At 44.1% G+C, this 26,960-nt stretch overlaps 3 protein-coding genes across 4 annotated transcripts in view; all 3 read right to left on the bottom strand.

Moving 5' to 3' along the window:
• The window catches only part of CSKMT (citrate synthase lysine methyltransferase), a 427,761-nt gene that overhangs the window by 293,330 nt on the left and 107,471 nt on the right, over positions 1-26,960 (bottom strand). The window lies entirely within an intron of this gene.
• On the bottom strand, positions 1,333-4,752 carry SCGB2A2 (secretoglobin, family 2A, member 2). 2 transcript variants are annotated; one of them, NM_001101297.2, is made up of 3 exons: positions 4,639-4,752; positions 2,623-2,813; positions 1,333-1,524 (listed from the first exon to the last, which is right to left on the bottom strand). In NM_001101297.2, the coding sequence occupies exons 1-3, from the start codon at positions 4,691-4,693 to the stop codon at positions 1,492-1,494; spliced, it is 279 nt and encodes a 92-aa protein (NP_001094767.1). In that variant the 5' UTR covers positions 4,694-4,752; the 3' UTR covers positions 1,333-1,491. The 2 variants fall into 2 exon arrangements, with proteins under 2 accessions (NP_001094767.1, XP_059739027.1); XM_059883044.1 differs by having other exon boundaries at positions 2,627-2,813.
• On the bottom strand, positions 20,261-23,067 carry SCGB1D (secretoglobin, family 1D, member 2). Its single transcript, NM_001077807.1, has 3 exons — positions 22,953-23,067; positions 21,099-21,286; positions 20,261-20,392 (listed from the first exon to the last, which is right to left on the bottom strand). Exons 1-3 carry the CDS (start codon positions 23,005-23,007, stop codon positions 20,327-20,329), a joined length of 309 nt encoding a protein of 102 aa, NP_001071275.1. The 5' UTR covers positions 23,008-23,067; the 3' UTR covers positions 20,261-20,326.

The following is a 26,960-nucleotide window of genomic DNA, read 5'->3' as shown; positions in this document are numbered from 1 at the left end:
CAGCCCCTCCAGCAGACATTCTTTGGTTATATCCTCAGCCGGGTGGTGTGCCTGGCAAATGCGTGACTGTGTTGAACAGGAATCTTCACTCCACTGGGACAGCTCTCTGATGTCCTGGGGCAGATGGAGGCCAAAGCTGTCGGAGTGCTGAGACTGAGGCTGGGGAGAGGCTTGCTTGCAGCTGGGAGCTGCCCTTACTTCCAATCCTAAGACCACCTCCCTTCAAAGCTGAGACTGGTCTGACCAGAGAATGGCTCCCCATCGTAGGACCTCTCTCGTGCCTCTTTCCTGTACACATTATATAGGAGGGAAGAGTCAGAATTTCGGGGAGCTGAATCATCCCAAGAAAGGGCCAGAGGTCTTCCTGGTAGAAGGGATGGCCCCAGAAGGAAAAGGGACTCTGGGAGGTGCGAGCAGAAGGGCAGTAACTTATCTTTGGTGAAAGGGTTGTGGGGACTGGTAGAAGTAAAGGGAGCTAAGGTGCGATTTTAAAATTTCTTGTTTTGCTTTGTTCCAACATAGTGCACATTTCCCCCTGATCTTCCTGACTTCATAGGTCCTTGTGTGAATGAGGGGATGAGTTACGCTGCCATTCAAGGGACACATGTGGGGACAGTCCTACAGTTCTATTAGGGGGCATCAACCATCTGGTGGCTCAGACAGTGAAGAATCTCCTTGTAATGCAGGAGACTCGGGTTGGACCCCTGGGTCGGGAAGATTCCCCTGGAGAACGGAGTGGCTACCCACTCTAGTATTCTCGTCTGGAGGATTCCACGGACAGAGGAGTCTTGCGGGCTACAGTCCATGGGGTTGCAAAGAGTCGGTCAGGACTAAGCGACTTAAACTCACTCAAATCTCAGGAATTAGGGTAAACAATATTTTTGTGAACTAATGTTAAAAGTTAAGATTAGTGCCATATATCAGATTTTAAAATCAAGACAGGATTCACCCTGGCTTTGCCTGAGTTACCTCTCTCAATGGCTCTGTTCCCAGCCCTGCACACTTGGGGCAGAGACAGAGAGAGCTGAGAAAGCTGCCCCCCATGGCCAGCAGGGTTCGGAATGAAGATGAAGACTGAAGCAGGTCAGGGAACTTGGGTATGACCCAACCACCGGAAACTCCCCTCTAGTTCCTGGGGAGATGGGAATGAGGAGGGGAGGAAAACCGCTTTTCCAGAGAGACAATTAATGTTGGACTAGAAATGGTAAGAGACAAAGTGCCTTTCAGATACCTCCATCCTTCACCCATGAGTTATTTAATGAATAATTCTGTGTGTGTGTTATATGTGAAGCTCTCTAAAGTCTCTATTTGAATCAGATAACAAAAAAGAACTTTAGATATGCAGATATTTTATTGAAATGAAAATGTATTTGAGGTTTCAACAATTGTCTTGCAGTGTGTAGATTAAAAGACAAAAAAGACAGACAGCTTGTGGTATATACTCATCGCCAGTTGACATTTCTGAGCCAAAGGTCTTGCAGAAAGTTAGAATTATTTACAGTATATACTGTCGTATATGATTTGCTGAAAAACAAAAAAAAATCACTTAGATTTTCAGCTCCCTCTTGCAAAATAAAATCTTGCACAATAAACATTTCTTCTAATTGTTATCTTGAATGCGTTCACACACATCTGACATTCAAGAGAATTAGTCCTGGAAGTTAAATCAGAATGATCCCATTTATCTTATCATTCAGGAGACATTTATCAATGCCAAAAAGTGCTGGTGCTTCCAGATCTTTTCCCCACCAGAGGTCCCTTGAGTAAGTTCTTTTCTGCACATTTCTTGCTGTAATAACTTATCTATAACGATGCTACGTATATTATCAGTTTTCCATAGAATCGTGACAATCTCAGCACCAATACAAGGACCCAAGGAAGTTTTGAATTCCTATGCAGACTTTCTGTCATAAATATAGAAAATAGCCGGGACCTTCATCTTTGACTTTGTAGCCTGTAAAATCTTGAGGCTGTGACTCAGAAAGATCCATCTGAGTTAGGCTTTTCAAGAAGAAAAGCCTAGCATCCTTCATTATAAGGATCATAGTAAATGATGTAATTTAAATTACATAGTAAATGATTCAATTTACCATTTTCACCATTTCAAATATACCTAATACTATATTCACTCTGCAGTCAGTACAACCAATCTCCAGACTGTCTTCAGGTTACAAAAATGAAACTATATACCTGTTAAATAACCCCCATTTCCCCTCAATATCCGACTTCTGAAAACCACTATTCCACCCTGTGTTTCTATGAGATTGGCTACTCCTGAAACCTGGTATAAGAGTTGAGCTACCTTTGTCTTTTTGTGACTGGTTTATTTCACTGATCATAATGTGTGTGTGTGTCTGCCTCTGTGCCTACTGGGGAAATGTGGTTTAGGTAGACCCTTTGCTTTTCCCTCTTCTGTCTTTTAAATTTATTATTCACTGAAGACTTCAGCACTGTAGACTTGGACATCTTTCTTGATGTCAAAGTCATCAGACTCACCACACAATGAAATAAATGGAAATGAAACACATTCATCACTCGCTTTAGTGTAATGAATAACAAATGTAGAGTCTATTTGTCCCTGTCCCTTGGTTGTAAAAGCACATCAGAAGAAGCTGAAATTACCAACATCTGTTTGAAATTGGCCAGAGTTTCATTTGACTGCTGGAGAAAACATTGCTTTAATTCATCTGCAGCCTTTTTCTCAACGTCAGTCTGTGCGAAATCTTTAAGATATGCTCTATATTCATCCTTGGACACAGTGGGATCAACTGATTTTTCAACCACATTGTCAAGAAGGGAGCAGCCAGAAGAACCTGGGAAGAAAGAAGGCAAACATGGGCTCCATTATGGATGCATGAACATCTTTGGAGGGCAGAACCATGGTGGTTGTCATTTAGGAGCCTGGTGGGCTGCAGTCCATGGGGTCTCTGAGTTGGACACAACTGAGCGACTTCACTTTCACTTTTCACTTTCATGCATTGAAGAAGGAAATGGCAACCCACTCCAGTGTTCTTGCCTGGAGAATCCCAGGGACGGAGGAGCCTTGTGGGCTGCTGTCTACGGAGTCGCGCAGAGTCGGACACGACTGAAGCGACTCAGCAGCAGCAGCAGCAGAGATGTCTATTCATAAAGATTATGGCAAATGGTCTTCAGTTCTCTATTCTACAAGAGTAAACTTGGGATCTGGGATTTCTCTAAGACCTAAAACATCTGTGCTTCCTTTTGCTAGCCTCTAGAAGCCAAACCTTATGTAACCTTGACTAAGGAGGGTGTTGAGGAAGTGAGATGCTCTGACTCAGGGCAACATATTAAACTTTATCTGGTCTTTCTTTGTTCAGAGTCATACGATGTTTCACCATTATCATTCCAAGTAACAAGTAAAATTTCCCAGGATTGTACATGTACTGCTTCTAGAATATTGTCCATTAGCTCTGTTGATGCTAATGATTTTCTGAAACAAACAAACAAAATAATGTACAAATGAAATTCTTGTTTGTGAAGTGATCTGTTGTGGTGATTTCAGTTGGGTAGGAGAAAGAGTTCTGGAACTGGATTAGAGAGAACTGGCTTTTATTCTTGGGTCTGTAATTTTTTATTTAGTTGACCTTGAGCCTGTCACCTTGAACACATCTGCAAGTACTTGAGGAACAAATGAGGTGAGGATATTTAAAAGAGCTCTGTAGGACTTCTTTGGTGGCACAGCGCATAAGAATCTGCCTGCCAATGTGGGGGACGTGAATTCGATCCCTGGTTGGGGAAGATTCCACACGCCTTAGGGCAGCTAACCCTGTGTGCTACAGCTGCTGTGCCCACGCTCTACAGCCCTTGCTTTGCAACAAGAGAAGCCATCGCAATGAGAGGCCCTCGCACCCCAGTGAAGGGTTGCCCCCACTCGCCACAACTAGAGAGAGTCTGGGCAAAGTAATGAAGACCTAGTACAACTAAGAATAAATAAACAGAAATGAAAGAAGAACAAAAGAGCTTTGTAAGTTGAATAAAGTACACTATGTCTGTGACTTATTACCGATGACTAGACTAGCCGCCAGGGCATTATTCTCGAACTGGATCTTCACTCGGGAAGGAGACCTCCAAGGAGGTGTGAACTCCCCTCTTCAGTCAACATTGAGCAGGGAGGGACTGGGAGGAAAGGCATTCCAGAAGGGCTCAAATCAACTGTGAAAACTTGTGAAGAGTTGGGACTCCCCAACTGGGTGCAGGACCCTGGGTCACCCACCGCAGCCTAAACTTTACCTCCTGGCAGATTTCCTGTTTCTTTTCATATTTAAGGAGACTCCAAGAGTGCCTCTTTCAGGAAACCCATCTGGTATAAAATCAGGAATCATCAGAGCATCTCTTCCCCTTGCCCTGCTGAAATGCCTAATTCTAGTAGTCAGTCCCTAGCCTCATCCCATGGCACCTGTGATGACGGCGGGACACCCTGAATGTCGTCAGACACTACGTGCAGCCCCAGGGCAGAGGCAAAGCTCACAAAGGGCTTCTTTCAGATGTTCTGGAATGAGTGATGATGCTTAGGTCTCTGGTGGGCAGGCCTGTACTGGTGCTTGGGGGTTGGGAGCTCTTGCACAGGGAACCAGACAGCAACCTTAGCCCCACATCTGTGCGCCCGTCAGTACTCACCTGCATAGCAGTACAGGGGGAGGGCGACCAGCATGAGGACCGTCACCAGCTTCATGTTGGAGGCAGTTGCTGCTGACAAGTCAGTCTAATGTCAGAGCAGAAGGAACTCACTTTAGAGGTGAGTGCCCAAAACGCCTCCTTTTATTCTCCAGGTCACCACGCTAATCCTTCCCACAAATGAGGAAATGAGTCACAGGATAAACCTGGCATTGGACCAGGAAACAACAGCAAGAACCAACAAGAACCCAGACAGCCTATTTTTCTGTTGGTAGAAACTGAGGAGACAGAGTCTTTGGGACCCCAAACAATTTCAGAACTGCCATCAAGATATATGACATTCAGTTCAGTTCAGTTCAGCCACTCAGCCATGTCCGACTCTTTGCGACCCCATGGACTGCAGCATGCCAGGCCTCCCTGTCTATCACCAACTCCCAGAGTTTACTCAAACTCATGTCCATCGAGTCAGTGATGCTATCCAACCATCTCATCCTCTGTCATTCCCTTCTCCTCTCACCTTCGATCTTTCCCAGCATCAAGGTCTTTATAAATGAGTCAGTTCTTCACATCAGGTGGCCAAAGTATTGGACTTACAGCTTCAGCATCAGTCCTTCCAATGAATATTCAGGACTGATTTCCTTTAGGATGGACTGGTTGGATCTCCTTGCAGTCCAAGGGACTCTCAAGAGTCTTCTCCCAACACCACAGTTCAAAAGCATCATTTCTTTGGCACTCAGCCTTCTTCACAGTCCAACTCTCACATCCATACATGACTATTGGAAAAACCATAGCTTTGACCAGACAGACCTTTATTGGCAAAGTAATGTTATGCTTTTTAATATGCTGTCTAGGTTGGTCATAACTTTTCTTCCAAGGAGCAAGCCTCTTTCAATTTCATGGCCGCATTGTATGACTTGAAGTAAAATGAATGCAAATCTGCTTTCTGAATAAAGCAAAGCACAGCATTGCGAGCCTGTGTTGTCCTCCTTGTTTTTTATTATTATTGTGATCATCATTATCTCTTCTTCCTCCTCTTCCTCTTCCTCCACCTCTTGTTTCTACTCTCTTCTTCAAAGTACAAGTAGCATATGCTGTGGGTCTGTTCTGCGGGTTTACCGAGCACAAGAGCTGGGTGTGATACCACATACCTCCTCTGGGAGGCAGAGTTCTCTTGTCTATAGAAGATTTTTTTCTGTAAGGTGCTTTAAATTTGGGAAATGTTAAAAATTAAAAACACTAAAAATCTGCAAGGAGATCAAACCAGTCAATCCTAAAGGAAATCAGTCCTGAATATGCATTGGAAGGACTGATGTGAAGAACTGACTCATTGGAAAAGACTCATACTGGGAAAGATTGAAGACAGGAGGAGAAGGGGAGGACAGAGGATGAGATGGTTGGAAGGCATCACTGTCTGGTTGGACATGAGTTTGAGCAAGCTGTGGGAGTTGGTGACGGACAGGGAAGCCTGGCGTGCTGCAGTCCATGGGGTGGCAAAGAGTCGGACATGGCTGAGAGACTGAACTGAACTGAAAAATTAAAAATGTCTTACCTCTGTGAAGTTTGTTTTATCAAAGACTATCTCATTAGTTCACTCAGTTTCATCAATTTATTCTATTATAAATCTATGAATGAATTTTCATCTACTTTTAGTTAGGTTTTTAAGGTTTTTCTTCCACTGACACAAAGGATGTTGTGAAGTAGAAAAGCTGATTGCTTAGGGGAGGCAAAGCTGAATGGTGGAATGGCGATGGGATCTGGGTTCATACAGACGTGGATTTGAAGCATGGATGCAACACCTAATCACAAAGTGTCCTTGGACAAACTCGTGGTCATTCTGAGCTTCCTTTTCCTCACTGCTAAAAGGGGCATGAATGATGCCATGCTTGGTTTTGTCCAGATGTATGTATGTTTGTCTCTATGTAAAGAGCCTATCACAGGGCTTAAAACAGGGTATCATGTATTAGTGGGAGGTTCATTCATCCACCCACCCATCCATTCATCTATCCACCCATCCATTCATCTATCCATCCAGCCCACCACCCATTCATCTTTCCATCCATCTGTCCACCCATCCATCCATTCATCATTTAGCAATACCAGGAGCTTCTACTCTGACTGGGCCCTTTGCTATGTGTCACACATTCATCTGCAGGGATAAGTTAGACCCGGACCTTGCCCTTGTGGTGCTTACGGGGCAGGCAACAGACAAACCTTCAACCGAATGAGTGATATCACAAAGCAACAGCTCTAATAAAAAACCACTAAGGACAGCGTCCTGTAGGGAGGTCCAGGCAAGTTGTAGGAAGAAGGCCTTCTAAGCTTGGATGAGTGAACAGAATATCCAAGGGAAGTTCCGGGAAGAGTGTTCTATGCAGAGGGAACAGCAAGTACAGAGGCCCTGAGGAGCAGATTGTACTTGTCATGACAAGGAAAGCAAGAAATGTGTATCTCTTGGTGTCACAGGGGGGACAGGCTAGCCTCATAAGAGATAACCCACACCAGTTGAAATAGGGGTAATAGAAAGAGAATAGGAACAAGAGAAACAAGCTCAGCTTAGGTTTAAGGACTAGAGAGTCAGAGAAAAGAGTCAATAGTTAACTACCCATGAATGTATTACTTGCTCTTTGGATTATCTGGGACTCACCCCTTTCTGTCATTCAGCTGGAACATAAATTGCCGAGAACACTACTGATTTAGCCAGAGGGTGAGAAATAAGGAAGAAGGCTATGTTCTTACATACGTATTTTCCCCCAGGTGACCATTGCTGGTGATCTGCCTTCCAAAGACAAGTGAAGGACATTGGTAATGAAATCCCTGCCCAGGACTTAATGGAGGCTCTGGCTGGTCACCCAGTTGTTGGGACATGCCTGTTATCTGCAAGGACCCTGGACCCCCTCAGAGGTTTATTACTCTGAAACAAATCCCACATCATGTATGTGGTGCCCACAATAAAGAGGGGTGTTCTCCATAGCAAGGGATGATTTTTCTTAAGTGAATTAAATAACAGCTCGCCTTGCAAAAGACTGCTTTGCAAGCCAGCATTTACAAGGAGAAATAGAAGAAATCTAAAGGTCAGGATGCTTGTGTTGTTGGCTTGATTTTGTTTTCTTTCCCAAAGGGATTTTGACCCAGGTCCCCAGATTAAGTCCTGACACTAGAGGAGTGAGGGGCCTTCAGTTTCTGTGTTTGAGTGACATTTATTGACCATCTACTATGATAAACCGCAGTGTAGAGATGAATTACTCACAAATTTTACCCTGACTGCTGGAGACACGGAGATGTGGGTTCGATTCTTGGGTCAGGAAGATCCCCTGGAGGAGGATGTGGCAATCCACTCTAGTATTCTTGCCTGGGAAATCCCGTGGACTGAGGAGCCTGGTGGGCTATAGTCCAAAGGGTCACAAAGAGTCAGACACGACTGAACGACTAACACACACTTTTTCCCTGACTACCTTGTGTTTTGGGGGAGAAAGCATTTGGTAAGGGAGTATTATATTTGGTCTGGTATTGAGCTTATAGAAGACCTGAGATATGTTCATACTCATATTTTGGTCATTGGAGGCCGTGGCATATTTAATGTAAGTAATAACATTTAGTGACAACCATTTTGTCCCCCCCAGGGATTCATCCATTGACCCAAAAGTGTACCAAAATCATTTTGAAGTTTGTGTGCTCTATGCTCAGTTGTGTCTGAGTCTTGTGACCCCATGGACTGCAACCTACCAGGCTCCTCTGTCCATGGGATTCTCCAGGCAAGAATACTGGAGTGGGTTGTCATACTCTACTCCAGGGTATATTCCTGACCCAGGGGTCAAACCCGCATCTCTTACGTCCCCTGCACTGGCAGGTGGATTTTTTACGACTGCACCATGTTTTGAAATTTAGATGATCATGAAGTTATTTTTTTTTAATAGTAAGTGACCCAGATGAATCAACTCCACAATATTCTGGGGACAAGATAACATCCCTATTTCTTCATCTTCATTCCTTTGGTAAAACTGGTTCTGCTTCTCACCTCCAGGGCTGTGGGAACATTAACCCGGGGCATGTTCTTTGGAGGTGAGTCTCTGCTTCCTTAAGATCCTGCCAAAGTCTAAAAGTCTTGAGAACTAAAATATCACCAGTCATGTCAGTAAACAAGGATGTTTTTCTGGTGGAGAGGCACTTAACCAGGCCAGGAACTGCAGGACAGGCCCTGGCTTGGGAGACAATTTTGTCGTCAGTGAGTTGTCTGTTGTTCAAGCCATCAGGCCTTTCCTAGACCGGATGCCCCCCTTGCCTTGGGCTCAGCCCACTGTCGGGATTTCACAGCTGTGCCTCCGTGCACAATGGGAATAGTCTTAGGGATGTTGTACGGTCCTAGCGTGTTACAATATGTAAGTGCTTAGAACAGGACTGGGCACAGAGCAGGAACGGCCTACATGTCAGCTGCTAGCGATTAATTTTATAAAGTGGAGAAATGCCTTATGATCAACTTGGAAAGACTACTAGGACCTTTCGAGATGACTGAACTCTCTGCTTCAGCTTTACCTTCTCTAAAATACCCACGGAAGCCTTATGGTCAGATCCGAGGTGAAAGGGAATGAGTTTGAAAATAAAGCATTGTACCTTTTTTTAATTGGACTTCCCTGGTTGCTCAGTGGTAAAGAACCTGCCTGTTAATGCAGGACATGTGGGTTCAATCCCTGGGTCAGGAAGATTCCCTGGAGAAGGACTGGCAACCCACCCTAGCATTCTTGCCTGGGAAATTTCAGGAACAAAGGAGCCTGGTGGCCTACAGTCCATGGTGTCACAAAAGAGTAGGATATGACTTAGCAACTAATTAACTACAATCCCTTTTACTTTTTTATTTGGCTGCACTGGGTCTTAGTTGTGGCACATAGGATCTTTAGTCGGGGCATGTGGGATCTAATTCCCTGACCAGGGATTGAACCTGGTCTGCCTGCATTGGGAACACAGAGTCTTAGCCACTGGGCCCACCACCAGATGGCAACCCACTCCAGTATTCTTGCCTGGAGAATCCCATGGACAGAGGAGCCTGGCAGGCCACAGTCTTTGGGGTCGCAAGAGTCGGACACGACTGAGCAGCTAAACACACCAACACCAGGGAAGTTCCTAAAGCACTCTATCTTGATTCCAACATTCCACAGTGGCTACCCCGATTTACATTCTCACCAACAGTGTAGGAATGTCGGACTGCAAGGAGATCCAACCAGTCCATCCTAAAGGAAATCAGTATTGGATATTCATTGGAAGGAATGAATTACAGTTTTGTCTGGTTATATGCCTGGGAATGGGATTGCTAGATGATAACGCAATTCTTTTTAATTTTTAAAGAAATCTCCATACTGTGCTCCACAGTTAGTTCCATTCAGTTTGGTGGCTCAGTGGTGTCCGACTCTTTGCAACCCCACTGCCTGCAGCACAACAGGCTTCCCTGTCCTTCACGCTCTCCCAGAGTTTGCTCAAACTCATGTGCATAGAGTCAATGATGCCACCCAACGATTTCATCTTCTGTCGTCCCCTTCTCCTCTTGCCTTCCATCTTTCCTAGAGTCAGGGTCTTTCCCAGTGAGTCAGCTCTTCACATCAGGTGGCCAAAGTATCGGAGCTTCGGCTTCAGCATCAGTCCTACGCATTGTTTTACAGCATCGACTTTATTTTCACCACCAGACTGAGCGACGCTTCCACTTTAGCCCAGCCTCTTCTTTCTTTATGGAGCTGTTTCTCCTTTCTTCTTCCGCAGCATATTGGACACCTACTGACCTGGAGGGCTCATTTCTGGGGTCATATCTTTTTGCCTGTTCATTGTGTTCATGGGGTTCTCAAAGCAAAGTCATTATAAAGAATGAAATTATGCCATTTGTGACAGCATGGATGGACCTGGAGATTATCATACCAAGTGAAGTAAGTCAGAGGGATTCTTGTGACCTGGACTTACACAACTGCCCCGTGTGAACTACGGACTGACCTCCGTGGGGGTCTGATAGTTTTCTTCTCCAGCTCTTTGCTCCCTGTGAGCCCTCCTTCCTCACTGTTCTTGCCTCAGTCCATCTGAGTTGAAAATCCTTATTTATTCCTGATGCCTCATCAAGGACAGCCGCGTGTTTTCATGCCCTTTCCTGGCCCCTCAATCTATGGAGATCTCCCTTCCAAGGTCCCTTTGGCTCTCCATGGTGAGCTCTCTTTTGATCTCTGCAGAATCTTGAATCCATGGCCCTTTCCTCCCTGTTCTGTTCCTTGAGGGCATGGCCGGTGCACCTCTGATTTTTGTGTGAAGGGAACTATGGTAAGTGCTTAATTAATCACTGTGTCAGTGTTTTTTTGAGATAGATCTTGAATTGATACAAAGACTTCACTGATGATAATACCTGCTTTTACTACTAAGTCTATTTAGAAAGAGAAGCTTATTTAAACTTGACTCTCTACTAAAGGATCAAACTCAACATTAAAAGCAGGCATTAGCCTGACATCCTGGTGCTAACACTATCTTCTTTATGCTCTGGATGAGGACTTTGGAGTCAAAATAAGTAGAGGACAGGTCAAGAGAGAAGGAAGTTGGAACCCAAGCCGTCCGCGGACTGTGTCACCTCCTTGTCTCCAAGAAGTAAGCGTTACCTTGATCCAATCTAACCTGGATCCATCCACGGACTTAGAGTGGTGAGCCGGATTTGGAAGCTGAGCCAGGATCAAGAGTCACCTCCAGCTAATTCTTTTTGGCTCATCCACCAAAATCCTGCACTTTACACAACTGACATTTCCAAAAACTCTGTGGTTAAGCTTTTAATCCCCATACCCATGTGATAGCTACATGGCTAATTAGGTATTTACGCCATTCTCTTCTCTGTTCAGCTGGTAACTTTCCCCTCACGTCATGGCCACTTTTTGTTGCTAACCATTGACATCCTCAGTTGTGAACCTCTGGTCCTTAGGGACATTGTGAAGGTATATGGAAGAACTTGTATGAAGTATTTCCATTGCTAGAACAGTGATTGTCTACTGTGGCTGGTACCCATGCTCCTTCCTCCAGCACTGTGGACATTTGTCAGTGGTACCCCACTCCAGTACTCTTGCCTGGAAAATCCCATGGACAGAGGGCCTGGTGGGCTGTAGTCCATGGGGTGGCTAAGAGTCGGACACAACTGAGCGACTTCACTTTCACTTTTCACTTTCATGCATTGGAGAAGGAAATGGCAACCCACTCCAGTGTTCTTGCCTGGAGAATCCCAGGGACGGGGGAGCCTCGTGGGCTGCCGTCTATGGGGTCGCACAGAGTCAGACATGACTGAAGCGACTTAGCAGCAGCAGCAGCAGAGATGTTTTGGGTGTCAACACTGTGGACATTTGTCAGTGTCTAGAGATGTTTTGGGTGTCCGCACAGGGTGGATGGTATGTTGTTTGCATCAAGTGGGTAGAGACCAGGGATGCTGCTGGACAACCTGCAATGCCCGGGCATCTACTCAAAGAAGACTTCTTCAGCCTCAGATGTCAGTAAAGCCATGGTTGAGAAATTCAAGACTAGGGAAACATCTAAGTTGTTTGTCCTTGTGATGATGGATCAATAGGTCTAGGTAGCTACCTACTCTGGGGCTGTAAGTGCAGCCCCAGGGCAGACAGATGCTGGCAGGAGTGTGGGCATCTGCAGCCTCCAGTATAGGGGTGTTCAGCTTCATATCCATGGCTTTTCCCCAGTTTGTCCTCACTCCTGGGGGGGGGGTGGGGAGGGTGGGGGTAGGGTTCTTTCTCCTCTATTATACTCATCCACTTTGTCTTTCAAGATCTGACTCAGCCACCACCTGCCTAAGCAACTCTTTCTTCCCAGAGGATGCAAACTCTTAGGAGCTTTGTTCATCCTTGAATATCTAGTGGTTGCTCATTTCTATAATTGACTCTCATTCTCAGTGATATACCTCTTACTTTTCTTCAGTTCTCACTCATGTCTTGTCACTTAATGATAATTAATTCCTTAAGGAAATTCAGTAATTCTCTCAACAGAACACATCCAGCTTCTCCTAAGTTTGGTGTAGCATAGATTCCAAGTTGACCATAGATAATTTTAAGCATTGTAACCAACTTTTAGGGTCAGACTTTGCTACAAACCATTTTTTCAGCCCCCTTTCTTCTATCCAGGCTGTTCTTTTCATTTGTCTTACACCTTCCTGTACTTTTCAGAATTTTTGTTTAAAATAACAACATCATATCAGATCAGATCAGTCGCTCAGTCGTGTCCGACTCTTTGCGACCCCATGAATCACAGCATGCCAGGCCACCCTGTCCATCACCAACTCCCGGAGTCCACTCAGACTCACGTCCATCGAGTCAGTGATGCCATCCAGCCATCTCATCCTCTGTCGTCCCCTTCCCCTCCTGCCCCCAATCCCTCCCAGCATCAGAGTCTTTTCCAATGAGTCAACTCTTCGCATGAGGTGGCCAAAGTACTGGAGTTTCAGCTTTAGCATCATTCCTTCCAAAGAAATCCCAGGGCTGATCTCCTTCAGAATGGACTGGTTGGATCTCCTTGCAGTCCAAGGGACTCTCAAGAGTCTTCTCCAACATCACAGTTCAAAAGCTTCAATTCTTTGGCGCTCAGCCTTCTTCGCAGTCCAACTCTCACATCCATACATGACCATAGGAAAAACCATAGCCTTGACTAGATGAACCTTTGTTGGCAAAGTAATGTCCCTGCTTTACAATATGCTATCTAGGTTGGTCATAACTTTCCTTCCAAGGAGTAAACATCTTTTAATTTCATGGCTGCAGTCACCATCTGTAGTGATTTTGGAGCCCAAAAAAACAGTCTGACACTGTTTCCACTGTTTCCCCATCTATTTCCCATGAAGTGGTGGGACCGGATACCATGATCTTCGTTTTCTGAATGTTGAGCTTTAAGCCAACTTTTTCACTCTCCACTTTCACTTTCATCAAGAGGCTTTTGAGTTCCTCTCCACTTTCTGCCATAAGGGTGGTGTCATCTGCATATCTGAGGTTATTGATATTTCTCCCGGCAATCTTGATTCCAGCTTGTGTTTCTTCCAGTCCAGCGTTTCTCATGATGTACTCTGCATAGAAGTTAAATAAACAGGGTGACAATATACAGCCTTGACGAACTCCTTTTCCTATTTGGAACCAGTCTGTTGTTCCATGTCCAGTTCTAACTGTTGCTTCCTGACCTGCATACAAATTTCTCAAGAGGCAGATCAGGTGGTCTGGTATTCCCATCTCTTTCAGAATTTTCCACAGTTTATTGTGATCCACACAGTCAAAGGCTTTGGCATAGTCAATAAAGCAGAAATAGATATTTTTCTGGAACTCTCTTGCTTTTTCTATGATCCAGCGGATGTTGGCAATTGGATCTCTGGTTCCTCTGCCTTTTAGTATTGTTCAAAAACAAAAATATTGAAAAACAGTTTTCACAGAATAGAGAGCCCAGAAAAACCCCACACTCCTACAATCAATTCATCTTCAACAAAGGAGGGAAGGATATACGATGGAGAAGAGACGGTTTCTTCAGCAAGTGGTGTTGGGGAAGCTGGACAGCTGTATGTAAATTGATGAAGTTAGAGCACACCCTTATGCTATCCAGAAAAATAAACTCAAAATGGCTTAAAGGTTAAATGTAGACATGACACCATGAAATTCCTAGTTGAGAACACAGGTATAACAACCTCTGACATGAATCATAGCAATGTCTTCTTAGGTCATCTCCCAAGACAAGAGGAGTAAAAGTGAAGTAAACTAACGGGGGAGCTTCTCTGGTTGCTTGGTGGTAAAGAATCTGCCTGCCAATGCAGGAGGTGCAAGTTCAATCCCTGGGTCAGGAAGATCCCCTGGAGAAGGGAAGGGCACCCACTTCAATATTCTTGCCTGGGAAAATCCCATGGACAGAGGAGCCTGGTGAGCTACAGTTCACAGTGTTGCAAAAGAGTTGGTCAGATACAACTTAGGGACTCAACAACAAAACTAATGGGACCTAATTAAACTTAAAAGCTTTTGCACGGCAAAGGAAACCACAAACTAAATTAAAAGATAGTCTATGGACTGGGAGAAAATATTTGTGAACTGTGCATTCAACAAGGGCTTAATTTCCAAAATATATAAACATACAACTCAATATTCAGAAAAAACAAGCAAGCCAATAAAAAAAAAAGGCAGAAGATGTAAATAGATATCTTACCAAAGCAGACATACAGATGGCCAATAGGCAAGTGGAAAGAAGCTCAATATTGCTTATTATGAAAGAAGGACAAAGCAAAACTACAATGAGGCACTGCTTCACACTGGTCAGAATGGCTATCATCAAAAAGTCTACAAATAATATACACTGAAGAGGTTGTGGAATAAAGGGAACTCTTCTACACTGTTGGTGGGAATGTAAATTGGTGCAGCCACTATGGGAACAGTAAGGAGATTCCTTAAAAAACTAAAAATAGAGTTGCCATATGATCCAGCGATCCCATTCCTGAGCATATACCTGAAGAAAACTCTAATTTGAAAAGTACATGCACTCCAATGTTCATAGCAGCACTGTTTACAGTCGCCAAGACATGGAAGCAATCTAAGTGTTCACCCACAGATAAATTGATAAAGAAGGCGTGATATATACCTACAAAGGAATATGACTGAGCCATAATAGAGAATGATATAATGCCAATTACAGCCACATGGATGGACCAAGAGATTATCATACTATGTGAAGTAAGTCAGACAGAGACAAATATTATATTACATCACTTCTATGTGGAATCTAATGAATGATACAAATAAACTTCTTTACGAAACAGAAACAGATTCACAGATACAGAAAGCAGACTTATGGTTACCAAAGGGAAAAAGGGGTGAAGAGGATGGGGGAGGAATGAATTAGGAGTTTAGGATTAGCAGATACAAACTATGATGCATAAAAGAGATAAACAACAAGGCCTCACTGTATAGCATAGGAAACTGTATTCAATATCTTATAATAAACTACAATGGAAAACAATCTGAAAAAGAATGTATATAGATAATCGAATCACTTTGCTGTATACCAGAAACGAGCACGACATTGTGAATCAATTATACTTCAATTTAAAAAACAAAAGAGCAAATTCCCTGGTGGTGCGGTGGTTAGGAATCAGCATTTTCATTGTTTTGGCACTGGTTCAATCCCTGGTCAGGAACCTAAGATTCTGCAAGTTGCACAACAGGGCAAAAGAAAAGAAAAAGATGAACATTGGGGTACACGTGTCTCTTTCCCTTCTGGTTTCCTCAGTGTGTATGCCCAGCAGTGGGATTGCTGGATCATAAGGCAGTTCTATTTCCAGTAAAGAATACATTTGAATCCAGTAAAGTTCTAATGAGGTGGATGAAACTGGAGCGTATTATACAGAGTGAAGTAAGCCAGAAGGAAAAGCACCAATACAGTATACTGATGCATATATATGGAATTTAGAAAGATGGTAACAATAACCCTGTGTATGAGACAGCAAAAGAGACACTGATGTATAGAACAGTCTTGTGGACTCTGTGGGAGAGGGAGAGGGTGGGAAGATTTGGGAGAATGGCATTGAAACGTGTAAAATATCATGTATGAAACGAGTTGCCAGTCCAGGTTCGATGCACGATACTGGATGCTTGGGGCTGGTGCACTGGGACGACCCAGAGGGATGGTATGGGGAGGGAGGAGGGAGGAGGGTTCAGGATGGGGAACACATGTATACCTGTGGCAGATTCATTTTGATATTTGGCAAAACTAATACAATTATGTAAAGTTTAAAAATTAAATTAAATTAAAAAATATCAAAAAAAAAAAGAAAAGAAAAAGAATATTTAAAACTTAGAGAGAAAAGGAGTTCCCAAGGAACAACATTAGACACCTTCCATTCCCATCCTCACCATGTACCCTCATTCTCATCTACCACTTTTTTAACTGTCTCCTGATGTTGACATGTTCTCAATATTTTTTCTGTTCTCTACTGGTTAATATATAAAAATCCATGTTATTTCCTGTATATACAGGATTGCATGCTTCTTTCCACAGGCTTCCCTGGTGGCTCAGTGGTAAAGAATACGCCTTCCAGTGCAGAAGATGTGGGTTTGGTCCCTGGGTCCGGAAGATACCCTGGAGAAGGTGATGGCAAACCATTCCAGTATTTTTGCTTGGACGGTCCCATGGACAGAGGAGCCTGGTGGGCTACAGTCCATGGGGTTGCCAAAGGGTCAGACGTGACTCAGTGACTAAACAGCAGCATACTTCTTTCTTCATCTACTTCCTCTTTTTTGTAATGCACATCCTCTAATACCTTTTGACAAAAAGCTCATTGGAGGCAAAACTTTTGAGGATTTGCACTTCTGAAATATCTTTATTTTCATGTTTAAATGATAGTTGATTGCATATAGAGTTATATTTGTATTTAGCTTCAGATAAAGAAAGCTGAGCGACAAAGAACTGACATTTTTGAACTGTGGTGTTGAAGAAGACTCTTGAGAGTCCCTTGGACTGCAAGGAGATCAAACTAGTCCATCCTAAAGGAAATCAGTTCTGAATATTCATTGGAAGGACTGATGCTGAAGCTGAAACTCCAATACTTTGGCCACCTGATGTGAAGAACTGACTCGTTGGAAAAGACCCTGATGCTGGGAAAGATTGAAGACTGGAGGAGAAGGGGACGACAGAGGATGAGATGGTTGGATGGCATCACCGACTTGATGGACATGAGTTTGAGCAAGCTCCAGGAATTGGTGATGGACCCGGAGGCCTGGTGTGCTGCAGTCCACGGGGTTGCAAAAAGTTGGACGTGACTGAGCGACTGAACTGATAGCTGCAGGTCAGAGCCTTTGAATTTTTAGTTTTACTTCTGTATCTTCTAGTTTCGTGTTTTTTTACAGTTGATTGTTAATTGGAGGATAACTGTTTTATATGTTGTGTACAACACCATGAATAAGCTATTAGTATACATCTATCCCTTCCCTCTTGAGCTGATTCCGTTTTTATTCTCCATCTTCGGGTATGACTTAGTGTTTCTTTCTGAAAGCAGCATCTTTCTTTAGAGTAAGTTAAAGTCACAGAAAGTCACAAAATGTGTTTGGTTGTGGGGAGTGAGTGGATTATTCAATTTCATATTCTTCATTTATAGGAAATTTTCTCACAGTATTTCTTTGGAGATTTCCTTATCATTGTGATCTCTTCCATTCTGGAATTCTACTAGTTGGATTTCTTGGATCGACACCCAGGGACTGAGTTGTGGAAGTCCTCATGTGTAGTGTCCACGGTGGGCCTTGATCCTCCCAGCAATGATTCCAATTTGGGTTTCTCAGAGTGTTGCAAGAGCTCCATGAATCCCTGTGTCCACGAAGCATCGTGTGTAGACTGAATATGTAATGTGTTTCACAAAATAAGGACTAAATTAAGCACGTGTATTTCCTGATGTGATTAAAAATACACTTATTATAAAAACATTGTTATTCATTGATAATCATTATCTTCTGTTTCTCAATTAAGTGATTGTGTAAATATACCCCATGTAATTTGAGAGTGCTGTCAAATGAATAATAAGTTCTGTTACTTGAAGCATTTGGAAACACGTACCCTTGTATTTACAGAAGTGGTCTCAGATTCACATCCCAATTTTAGAAGGCTCACTTTGGCATCCGTGAGGAGGTATCACAGGAGGGGTATCACAGAGCCCAGGAGACCATTTAAGAGACTTTGGTCCAAGCCGGGAAGGATGAGGGCTGGATTGTGACGATGGCTGTGGGGATGGAAAGGAGGGCCTACTCAGAAGCCACAGTGGAGGGGGCAGAACTTAGTGAATCTGCAGATGTCAGAGGCGAGATGAGCTGTAGTAAGCTGACAAAGCTCCTTAAAGATATCCATATCTTAACCCCTAAAATTTGTAACATTATCCTTCCAAGGCTCAAAAAAAAAAAAAAAAAAAAGACTTCACAGATGTGATAAAGTTACAGATTTTGAGATGGGGACATTTAACCTGAATTCTCAAGGGTCCTCTAAATGCAATCCCACGTGTTTTATATGAAGGAGGTAGAGGGAGATTTGGCAATGTGATCCCACAGGGCAGAGATCGGAGTGATGTGGGTGCAAAATAAAGAATGCTATCAGTCATCAAAGCTGGAAGAAGCCATAACAGATTTCTACCTAGATCTTCCAGAGGGAGCATGGCCCTCCTGACACAATGATTTCAGTAGAGTGTAACAGATTTGGGGGTTCTGCCCTCTGAACTTTGAGAAAATAATTTGACTGAAGTCACCACGTGTGGGATCGTGTGTTACAGCAGCCACTGGAAACTGGTCCAGAAGCCTATGATATCTTCCAGTTTTCACTAGATGATGGGTCAAGTAGCTGGGAGGGGGTCACCTGGAAGAGGAGTAGGTTACGGGCAGATGGTGTTTTCAGTTTTATACTTTCCTTCAGCTGTAACTGTGGAGTGCTTGAAGGGTGTTGTCCAGGTGGTAGCTGGATGCTTGCTTCTGGAGTTCTTGGGACAGTTGGAGAGAGGAAGCATTAAGCCAAGAGGTTGGTGAAGGTAGAGATGCCGATGATCAATGTGATTGTGCAGAGTGAGAAGGAGTTAACCGTTGGCTGAGCCCTGAGTATTCACTAAAAACTGAGAAGAAAATGGAGAACAAATTGCACTGGACAATTCATAGGTTTGAAACCACAGTGAAGGTAAAAGGACCAAGCAGTTTGGTTATGGTTAATATGAGGACAAAGTATGAATGATGCTGCTGGTTGGAGGTCACGTGACTGGCCAGATATGTTGTGCATACTGCATGCGTGCTCAGCCGCTTCAGTCGTGCCTGACTCTTTGTGACCCCATGGACTGTAGCCCTCCAGGTTCCTCTGTCCATGGGATCACCAGGCAAGAATACTGGAGTGGGTTGCCATGCCCTTCTGCAGGGGCTCTTCCTGACCCAGGGATCAAACCCACATCTCCTGCATCTCCTGCATTGCAGGCAGATTCTTTACCCCTGAGCCACTGGGGAAGCCCCAGATATGATGTGCTGCTGCTGCTGCTAAGTCGCTTCAGTCGTGTCCGACTCTGTGCGACCCCATAGATGGCAGCCCACCAGGATCCCCCATCCCTGGGATTCTCCAGGCAAGAACACTGGAGTGGGTTGCCATGATGTGGGTATCCCTCAAATCAAGACCAGTAACAGGAATGTTTAACTGCTTTTTACCCTTAAGTATCCCTTCATCCTCTGGTGGCTCAGTGGTAGAGAATCCGCCTGCCAGTGCAGGAGCCGTGTTTGATCCCTGGGTTGGGAATATCCCCTGGAGAAGGAAATGGTAATGCATTCCAGTATTCTTGCCTGCGAAATCCCATGGGCAGAGAAGCCTGGTGGGCTATAGTCCATGAGGTCGCAAAAGAGTCAGACAAGACTGAGAGACTAAACAGCAGCAACACCCCTTCATCATGGCACCATGAGTGGAAAACCTGCAGAGAAATGCAGACTGATACATAACCAGATATTTCTTCCTGAGAGCCCTGCACCTCAGGTTTCTGTGGCTAACTGGATATTGGGCCTCTAAAATTTACTAGTCATGACGCTCAATGGTCACTTCATGATGAAAACCACCCCTACTCAAAGCCAGAAACAGCTGAATAATAACAGGACAAGCAGAGAAGTGCAGGGTAAATCATTTATTGAGCAAGATGTTGAAACCTCTACATTTTCAATGGAAGATCAGGTGATTATGCAGAAGAAGGATTTAGTACAGCTTTCACATCTGTGACAGTACAATTCAGCAGTATTTTCCCCTGAAACAGAAAAAGAAAGAAAGAAAGGAGAGATCATTCTTGCTGCTGGAGATGACACATTAACTACATTAACACAGACTCTCATTCACAACTACGTGGTCGATGAAATTTCAACCAGCCAAAGGCAAGTGGGAGGGCCCGAGGCAGGAAGCCAGAGTGTATGGTCAATGACATGGACCTGGTACAATCACAGCAAACCACGCAAGTCAGGAAAGAATCCTTTCCATAGACAAGCAGATAAACCGTGAGGTGGTCATCATGGGCAGGACTTGGGTTTCCAAAGGAGGGAGGAGGATGAAGTTTGGAGCGGGCAGTCCAGGCATTCTTTTCTCTGATCTCCCAGGAACCCCACATGTTCAGTCCAAAGGGGACACAGGGTTACAGGATCGGGGCGGGAGTGAGGGGAGAGTAGGACAATCTCCTGCTGCTCTGAGCCTTACGATGGGGCCAGGACAGCACACGTCCTCCTCCTCAGGACACTCTGGACCACTTGGCACCCAGGGGAGTGACCCCAGAAGGAGGAACATGTCCAGAGGCCCTGTGCAATCTTCCCTAGGGGAGCTCGGCAGGCGGGATGTCACCATCCAGCCGGTGGCCAAGGGTCGGAAGTGAGCAGTGACAGCTGCCCGCTTTGGACCAGCCCGCTGAGCCCACTCCTGGCATGTGTAGCTGAGCAGAAGCTTCTGTGCAGCAAGAAGGATATTACCAGTATGTTGGTAATGATTAATCTGTTTTTGACTGAGAATCTATCCGTGCATTGCTTCACTTCCATCTTGGCAGCCACGGCTTCTGGAGGTGCATTGTACTTGGCAAGTGACAGCCTGTACAGCAGGTCAGGAAAGTAGAAGAACTCTGTCAGATCCGCAGCAAACGTTGGACAGACAATTGCATTGGCTGGAGCAGAAGGAAAAGAGATACAATTGATGTAGGGAAAGTCACTTTCCCCCGTGGTTCTCTGAATTAGAACAAGACAGCAACCCCAAGGGTGTTACAATCTCATCTGGTAATTGTGCCAATGGCAGCGTGGGACCCTAGGGCTGTGACTCCTCAAGACCCCGGAGCAAGTGGCTGAGCCAGGACTAGAAATCAGTTTCCCTGAGTTCAGTTTTTTTCCTTTTTTAAAAGTACACCCACTACTTTCCAAAGCTCCCTTGCTTTGCTGAAATTCACTTTCCTTCGATTTAAAAAAAAAATCAAGTTTTGCCTATCAGTTGAGTGACATCGTATTTTGTCTTGGATACTGGGGAAGAGGAGATTCTAGGAACTGAGTTTTCAAGTGAATGGTAGAATCAGATCTTACCAGCGATCACAGAAGGGAGGAAGAATAAACCTGGAGAAGAGTATGTAAACTATATGCTACTTTGAGACTAAATCAAAGCATAGGTTTCTATCATTGGATGCAGATGTAGCTAAAAAAAAAATCTAATCAATTTGAACACATTTGAAGCTTATACACAAAGTGATGATTGACTCTTGTATTCTGTAGTGATGTACAGAATTCTTAGAGAAGGTGAGAGGTAGGAATGGGTGCTCATTCCTGACCCCACCAGAAGGGTGCTGAGGCCAGAAGTGATCACCTTTTCCTGGTCTGGATTGTCCATCCCCACCAACTCTTGACAACCACCTGGCAGCCTGGGATGTATTCTGTCAAGGCTCTGATCTGCCCCCTGGTCAGACATCAAACTATGCAGGGAATTTGAAAGGGCAGCACAGGGAAAGAGAAGGACGTTTAGCAAGTTCGATAAAAGAGAAACACTCAAAGAGACTTGCACCAGTATTGACGGCATGAAGCAGAGCAAAAGTATGGATGAACAAGTGGCTGGAATTAATTGTAGAAAAATGAAGTCTGTGACTCTAATGATCACACTAGTTCTACCATCATTGGTGGAAAGACTCCTAGGAAACAAGTGGCATTTGTAGATATACTGAGTGCTGCTTATTTGCAGACCCCATTTGAAGATCTTATATTCAGAGATTCAGAGAACACTGACTCTTCCTGAAGTAAAAATCTCTCCCCAAAACCCTTCCAGCTGTAACATTTTCTGAGTCTGAGTCTATTAGTTAAAAAGGCTGTCAACTCAGCTGTCACCTAAGAAACTCTAGGAGCAAGAACAGTGGTAACTACTAAATATCTAGACTCTTGACACACTTAATCCCACTTTATTGTGGTAAACTACTCTTGCTGGACCCTGAAAAATGGAATGAGAAGAGGATTATCTGGAGAGACTAAGCATTTTGTTCAAGGTCAAAGTACTGTGATTCACATCCAAATCTTACTAGGTCACACTGCTTCTGAAACACAGATCACAGACGAGGAGTGAGACTTTGGGTAGAAAGCTTTTAAAATTTGCCTGCAATGAGTTTTTGGTAAGAGTTCTAGAATATATTGGAAATTGATCAAATGGGGCCTGGGCTGGTGGGGGACTCACTGTCAAGTAGAGGAAGAGGTTTGGATTCTGATATGTTGCTTCCCCACTCCCCAGATAAGTTCACCCAGTGAAAATACAAGGGAAAAGTTCTCACCAAGGCTGGTGCTGGGCAGATTAGAAAGGATACTCACCCTTGTAGTAGCAAAGGGCCAGAGTAACCAGCAGGGCAGTCACAGACAGCCTCATGGTTTATTTTGCTTTGAGTTTTCAGCCTTGGTGAATGACAAGCAATCAGGAGCTGGACTCAGGAGCCTGGGGAGCCCAGGGCTATTTGTACCTGGAGAGCTCTGTTGGCCCTGCCCACATGGACATACGGCAGGTGGCAAAGTCTGGCTTCCAGCCCTTCCTTCTTCACTCAGGGCTTGATGCCATCCACAATGTCACAATGGCTTGGCCAAAGTCCCATTCACAGATACCATACACCTCTGCTTTGTAGTAAAAACCAAGGTTGTAGTTTCACAAATGTATAATCGGTTAATGGATGCAAAACCCCCTGGGTGTCGGTGCTTGGAACGGAGAAGAGGATAAGCACATCTTCCTTGAATAAATTAATGAATAAGGATGAACAAAGCTTTAGCTCAGTTAGGGTACATCTTTAGTGTAAGATTATGCCTTAAGGAGAAAGGTTAGTAGCATGGTGACAACTGTGAAAGAAATCGGTGATTTTCAGTATCCCAAGAGAAAAAGGTGTGAAGACTAAGAACATCCCCCAACTACTAATTTTTTCTACTCTGTTTCAAAAAATATCACAAGAGATTTCATATCAAATTAAGCTCTAATTTGATGAAAAGGATCTCCTCTTGACTTTTCCTTGTCAAATAAGAGAGTCACACCTTCTGAGTCACAGGGTCCCAGCAGCAGAGAAGCCCACAAAGGCTCATCCTCTCCCTAGTCATGAGCAGAGGCCTTGTGGAAACACAGGGAGAGACTTAGACAATTCTCAGTAAAGGCATTGGGAAGTCAGGCTGCTTGTGTAAGGGGACATATTTGAGTGGCACTCAAGAATATATATATAACTGGGGGACTAGAGAGAAGCCCATATGCTGCAGTGAAGACCCAGCACAGCCAATATATATATATTTTTAAAAGAATATGTAGAATTTTGACATGAAGGAGTGCTTGCAGGGGGGATCACAGGGCAGCACAGCGTAAGAGAGGACAAGACGGCATAAACTGTGGGACTTGTTGGGGGACATCAGCTACCCAGGTTACCCCAAAACTTACACATGGTGGAATGGGGTAGAGTTTTGACTGGAGAGACAGGACTAGCCAAGTCAGGAGCGTTTCCATTGCCTTCTATGACAATGGTGGCAGAATGGATGGGTGAGATGTGACACATGTGGATTTTTTTTTTTTTTTGCCTCAATGCTTTCATGCTGGCTTTCAGATCTCAAGTCAAAGTCTCGTGGGTTTTTCCTACCCATGATGATGGATAATATAAAAAAAAAAAAAGAAGGGAGGCAAAGAAGGAAGGCAGGAAGAAATGGAGGGAGGAAGGAAGTAAAAGAAAACACAGTATCAGAAAAGATGTGGAGAAATCGGAACACAGTTGCATTTTTGGTGGGAATGTAAAATGGTGCGAACACTAAAGAAAATAATGTGGAGGTCCCTCAAAAATTCAAAAGAATTATGATCAATCAATTCACCTCTGAGTATACATGCAAATGAATTGAAAGCAGGGTGCACATACTTGCTTCCCCATGTTTACAGCAGCATGATTTGCTATTGCCAAGAAGTAGATTCGACCCAACAGCTGAATGTTGAATGAATCATCTATAAACAGTTGAACGAACCATCACAATGTGGTAGGTCCATAGAATGGAACATTACTCATATTCAACCTTATGAAGTAGGGAAACGGTGTCACATGCTATCTAGGGATGAAACTTGAGGGCAGATAGTACACTAAGTGGAATAAGGCAGCCACAAAAGGCCACCTCATGCGAAGAGCTGACTCATTGGAAAAGACTCTGATGCTGGGAAGGATTGGGGGCAGGAGGAGAAAGGGACGACAGAGGATGAGATGGCTGGATGGCATCACTGACTCGATGGATGTGAGTCTCAGTGAACTCCCGGAGTTGATGATGGACAGGGAGGCCTGGCGTGCTGCGATTCATGGGGTCGCAAAGAGTCGGACACGACTGAGTGACTGATCTGATCTGATCTGATATGACATTTATGTAAGTTATCTATAATAGTTAAATTTATGAAAAACAGAGCAGAATGGTGGTTGCCAGGGCTGGGGGAGGAAGAGTATAATGTCCAGTAAAAATTGAGTCCTCAGGGCTTCCCTGGTGGCTCAGTAGTAAAGAACCCACCTGCCAATGCAGAAGACATGGGTTCAGTCCCTGATTTGGGAAGACCCCACATGCCTCGGAGCAAGTAAGCCCTGTGCCACGACTATTGAGCCTGTGCTCTAGAGCCCGGGGGCCACAGCTACTGAGCCCATGTGTTATAGCTATGGAAGCCCGTGCTCTCTAGAACCCATGCTCTGCAACAAGAGAAGCCACTGCAATGAGAATCCCACCAACTGCAACCAGAGAGTAGCCCCCGCTTGCTGCAACTAGAGAAAGGCCCATGCAACAACAAAGACCTAGCACAGCCAAGAACAAATAAAATTATTTTTAAAAACAAAAAATTTGAATCGTAAAAGTCACAATGAGCTGATTATAAACAGAAGCATACCATTGCTGTCTTCCATAGAGTTTCTTTGGGTGGCAAAACCTTCTGTGGCTAGTATTAGTGGTCATAAAAAGAGTGGCAATGTCTTTTGGTTAGACAATGTGCAAATATAATTTATCATGTTCGATCATTGTTGCAAATCTATAAGCTATTACACTTCCCATTCTTACAGGTGAATCACATAACTTGGAGACAGTAAGAAACTTGCTTAGACTCGCAGTTTGGAAGCCAGTAGGTCTAGTCCGGAGAAGGCAATGGCACCCCACTCCAGTACTCTTGCCTGGAAAATCCCATGGAGCCTGGTGGGCTGCAGTCCATGGGGTCGCTAAGGGTCGGACACAACTGAGCGACTTCACTTTCACTTTCCACTTTCATGCACTGGAGAAGGAAATGGCAGCCCACTCCAGTGTTCTTGCCTGGAGAATCCCAGGGACGGGGGAGACTGGTGGGCTGCTGTCTATGGGGTAGCGCAGAGTCGGACACGACTGAAGCATCTCAGCAGCAGCAGCAGGTCTAGTTCAGGCATTGTTGGTGTGTGGATGGTAAAGTAGCAGAGTGGTACTTTCAGTAGGGGAGTCTGGTGGTGGGAATCCATCAGAAAATATATCAAAATATACGTAAATGAAAATTTGCAAAACTTTCAGGATACGATCATGAAACCTTACTAACAGATATAAAAAAAGTATGTTAAAAAGACACAAAAACCTCAGAGGAACACATTTTATGTCTGAAGGAAATATTAGAACATTTGAGGAAGTCAACTATTCTCAAATAATTCTACAAATTCAATCCAGGCCACCGCAGAATCCTAACTGGTCAGTTTTACACTGTTTTGAATTCTGAAGTGCTGTTTGGATCTTTCCAAATTAGAATATATTCATTTACTGAATAGTGGGAGGAGCTCAACTTTCATGCCCAGCTCTGGTGCTTTCTACTTGTGGGAACACCAGCAAGGTGCTCACCCTCATAGCCTCGATTTCCCCATCTGTAAAACAGGTGTGACATAATACTGCCTATCTCATAAGATTTGTCTTAGGATACATGCATTAATCCAGGGAAAATGTATAGCAGTGTCTAGCAGTAAATATCAGGCATTAAACTTATGTAACAAAAGGAAAAACTATAAATATGAAGTCAAACAAAATAAACCACCACATTCCCAAAGTCCCAAAGTAGGCTCAAGGTGAGCCTACTTGACTCTGCCAGTGAGGAATATTTATTTAACCTAAATGCTAACAAAGTGTGCTTCTGAATTTGGCTCTGGTTCCATTTGGATTTTTCTCAGTTAAGATGAGATCACTTGATTTATTGTTTTATGGTCATGTCCAAGTGACTGTTATTGTGGTTTAAATATCCTTAACACTAATTCTTGGAACCAAGGGTATAGGAAGGTGGTGGGTGGGGACCGATATTATTTATTCCAAGACACACAGACTGTAGGCTCAAGTAGTTAGCAG

This window comes from Bos taurus, chromosome 29 (assembly GCF_002263795.3).
Source record: "Bos taurus isolate L1 Dominette 01449 registration number 42190680 breed Hereford chromosome 29, ARS-UCD2.0, whole genome shotgun sequence".
NCBI classification, from domain to species: Eukaryota; Metazoa; Chordata; class Mammalia; order Artiodactyla; family Bovidae; genus Bos; species Bos taurus.
The sequence above is the reverse complement of the archived record's forward strand: the minus strand, read 5'-3'. Positions and strand labels throughout refer to the sequence as shown.